A 1788-nucleotide genomic window follows, 5' to 3' on the forward strand; every position below is an offset into this window, starting at 1 on the left:
AGCCAGCCGTGCTGGGTAGGATTTGAGTGTTTCGGTGTGGTTGGGGATCCGGAGGCAACGCTCTTGCCCCTGCCAGAGGGACCAGTCCCAGAGCAGGGGACAGCCCTGTGCACAAAGAGCGCGTCCCGCTCGGCTCGGATCCGCTGCTGAGGATGCTCTGCTCGCTTCCAGTCGTGGTTCTGCTGGAGGGGAGGGTCTGTATCGCCCAGCTCTTGCCACCTGCAGGCACAGGCTGAGGAAATCTCTCCCTTTTCTTTTTATTCCCCCTCCCAGATCTTGCAGCGGGTTGAGGACAACACGATCATCTCGTACGACGTGGCAGCCGGGGCCGCGGGCGGGGTCGTTTCCCCAAGGTCAGTTTATTCCACTGTCTGTTTTGTACCAAGCCCTGAACACCCTCCTGAAATACAGAGAGAAGCACCTGAGGCAGTGGGAGCCCCTGTCCTGCCCCGCCCCTGCCACTCCCCACAGCTCTGGGAGCTCCTGGTGCCAACACAGTGCCGGCTCTGGGGGTAACACTCCACAGGGCAAGGCGCCCTAAAATCTCCTCTGGGTGTTTCTGGCAGGAGACTCAGAGCTCAGAAACCCCTTGGTCGGTGTCCCCGCTAGCAGTGCTGGGCTGGGCTTTGTCCATGTGCTGGCACAGCTCCCTGGGAGCCCTTCCCAGCACCCCCAAGGGCAGGAGCTGCTCCCCCAAACTCCCGGGCTCGCTCTAACGCGGTGGGGGCCCTGTCTGTGCTCAGGGATTTTGTGAACGTGCGGCGGATCGAGAGGAGAAGAGACAGGTACATTTCCTCAGGGATGTCGACCACGCACAGCCTGAAGCCTCCGCTCACCAAGTATGTCAGGTAAGAGACAGGTTCTGGGTGGTTTATTTTCCAGCATCTGACACACGCACTTTGCTGAAGCTTAGGGCAAAGAGCCACTTCTCCGAACCCCTGCTGCCTTCCTGGCAGCGACTGCAGGAAACAGATCTATTTGTGGAACCAAACCTTGCTTCCCTTGTTCTTCTCCCTTTGTTGAAGAACCTCTCTCTGCTGTCCAGCACTGCTTGGGCGTTGCCCAGCTCTGCTCAGGGGAGTGGAGGTGCCGACCAGTAACAGCACAAACCCCGTCCCGGCCCGCATCCTGTTTATGTAACAGCTAATTCCCAAACAGGGCCAGCTGCCATTTCTGAGGGCAGCAAACAGCTGAGTGGGGCTCGCTCGGAGCCTCTCGGATGCCTTGTGCTTCTCGTAAGCTTGGTCACTTGCTGATTTTAAAAGCTGAGGGCATTGAGAGGCAGTCCCGTGGGTGAAACGAGCTGCGTCAGGGCGGGCTGGCTCCCCGAGTGCTGCCAGGTCCTCGGCCTCTCCCTCTCCGAAGGGACAGCTCTGCCTGGCTGCTGATGGATCTCAGAGGGGTTGTTCTCCTCAAACAAGGACTCGTTGTTGCTGTCCGTGCTGGTGCCCGGGGCCCAGCTGTGCCACTGCACGAGCTGACTTTGTTTTTCCTAATAATCTGGTTAAAGTAATTGACATTTTAACTCGGAGCCGTTTGAGCTGCCTCGGTCTATTTAAGAGACTTCGGGGGCCTAGAAAAAATCTCTTTTACAAACATAGGCAGGAAAAAATAGCGTGTTCCTGAGCAGGGAAGGGAAATCTGTGTTTGGGCTGTGCGTGCGAGCACGGCTCTTGTCTCAGATGGTGTGAGGAGGGGGCTGGGGGCTGTGGTGACAGGACTTCCCGTGCCCACCCTGTCCCGGGCGTTCCTGGGGCATCTCAGCTGTACCCGTCTCCACAGGGCTGT

The 1788-nt window shown here is 58.4% G+C and overlaps 1 protein-coding gene across 1 annotated transcript in view; it reads left to right on the top strand.

Moving 5' to 3' along the window:
- The window catches only part of STARD3 (StAR-related lipid transfer (START) domain containing 3), a 3750-nt gene extending 2875 nt beyond the window's left edge, over positions 1-875 (top strand). Inside the window, exons 4-5 of the mRNA XM_008935037.1 lie at positions 274-353; positions 744-875. Coding sequence (XP_008933285.1) covers positions 274-353; positions 744-852 — 189 coding nt within the window. The 3' untranslated portion in view covers positions 853-875. The remainder of the gene's footprint in view (positions 1-273; positions 354-743) is intronic.
- The last annotated feature ends 913 nt before the right edge of the window (positions 876-1788 follow it).

Source organism: Merops nubicus, unplaced genomic scaffold (assembly GCF_000691845.1).
Source record: "Merops nubicus isolate BGI_N331 unplaced genomic scaffold, ASM69184v1 scaffold29092, whole genome shotgun sequence".
In the NCBI taxonomy this organism is placed as follows: Eukaryota; Metazoa; Chordata; class Aves; order Coraciiformes; family Meropidae; genus Merops; species Merops nubicus.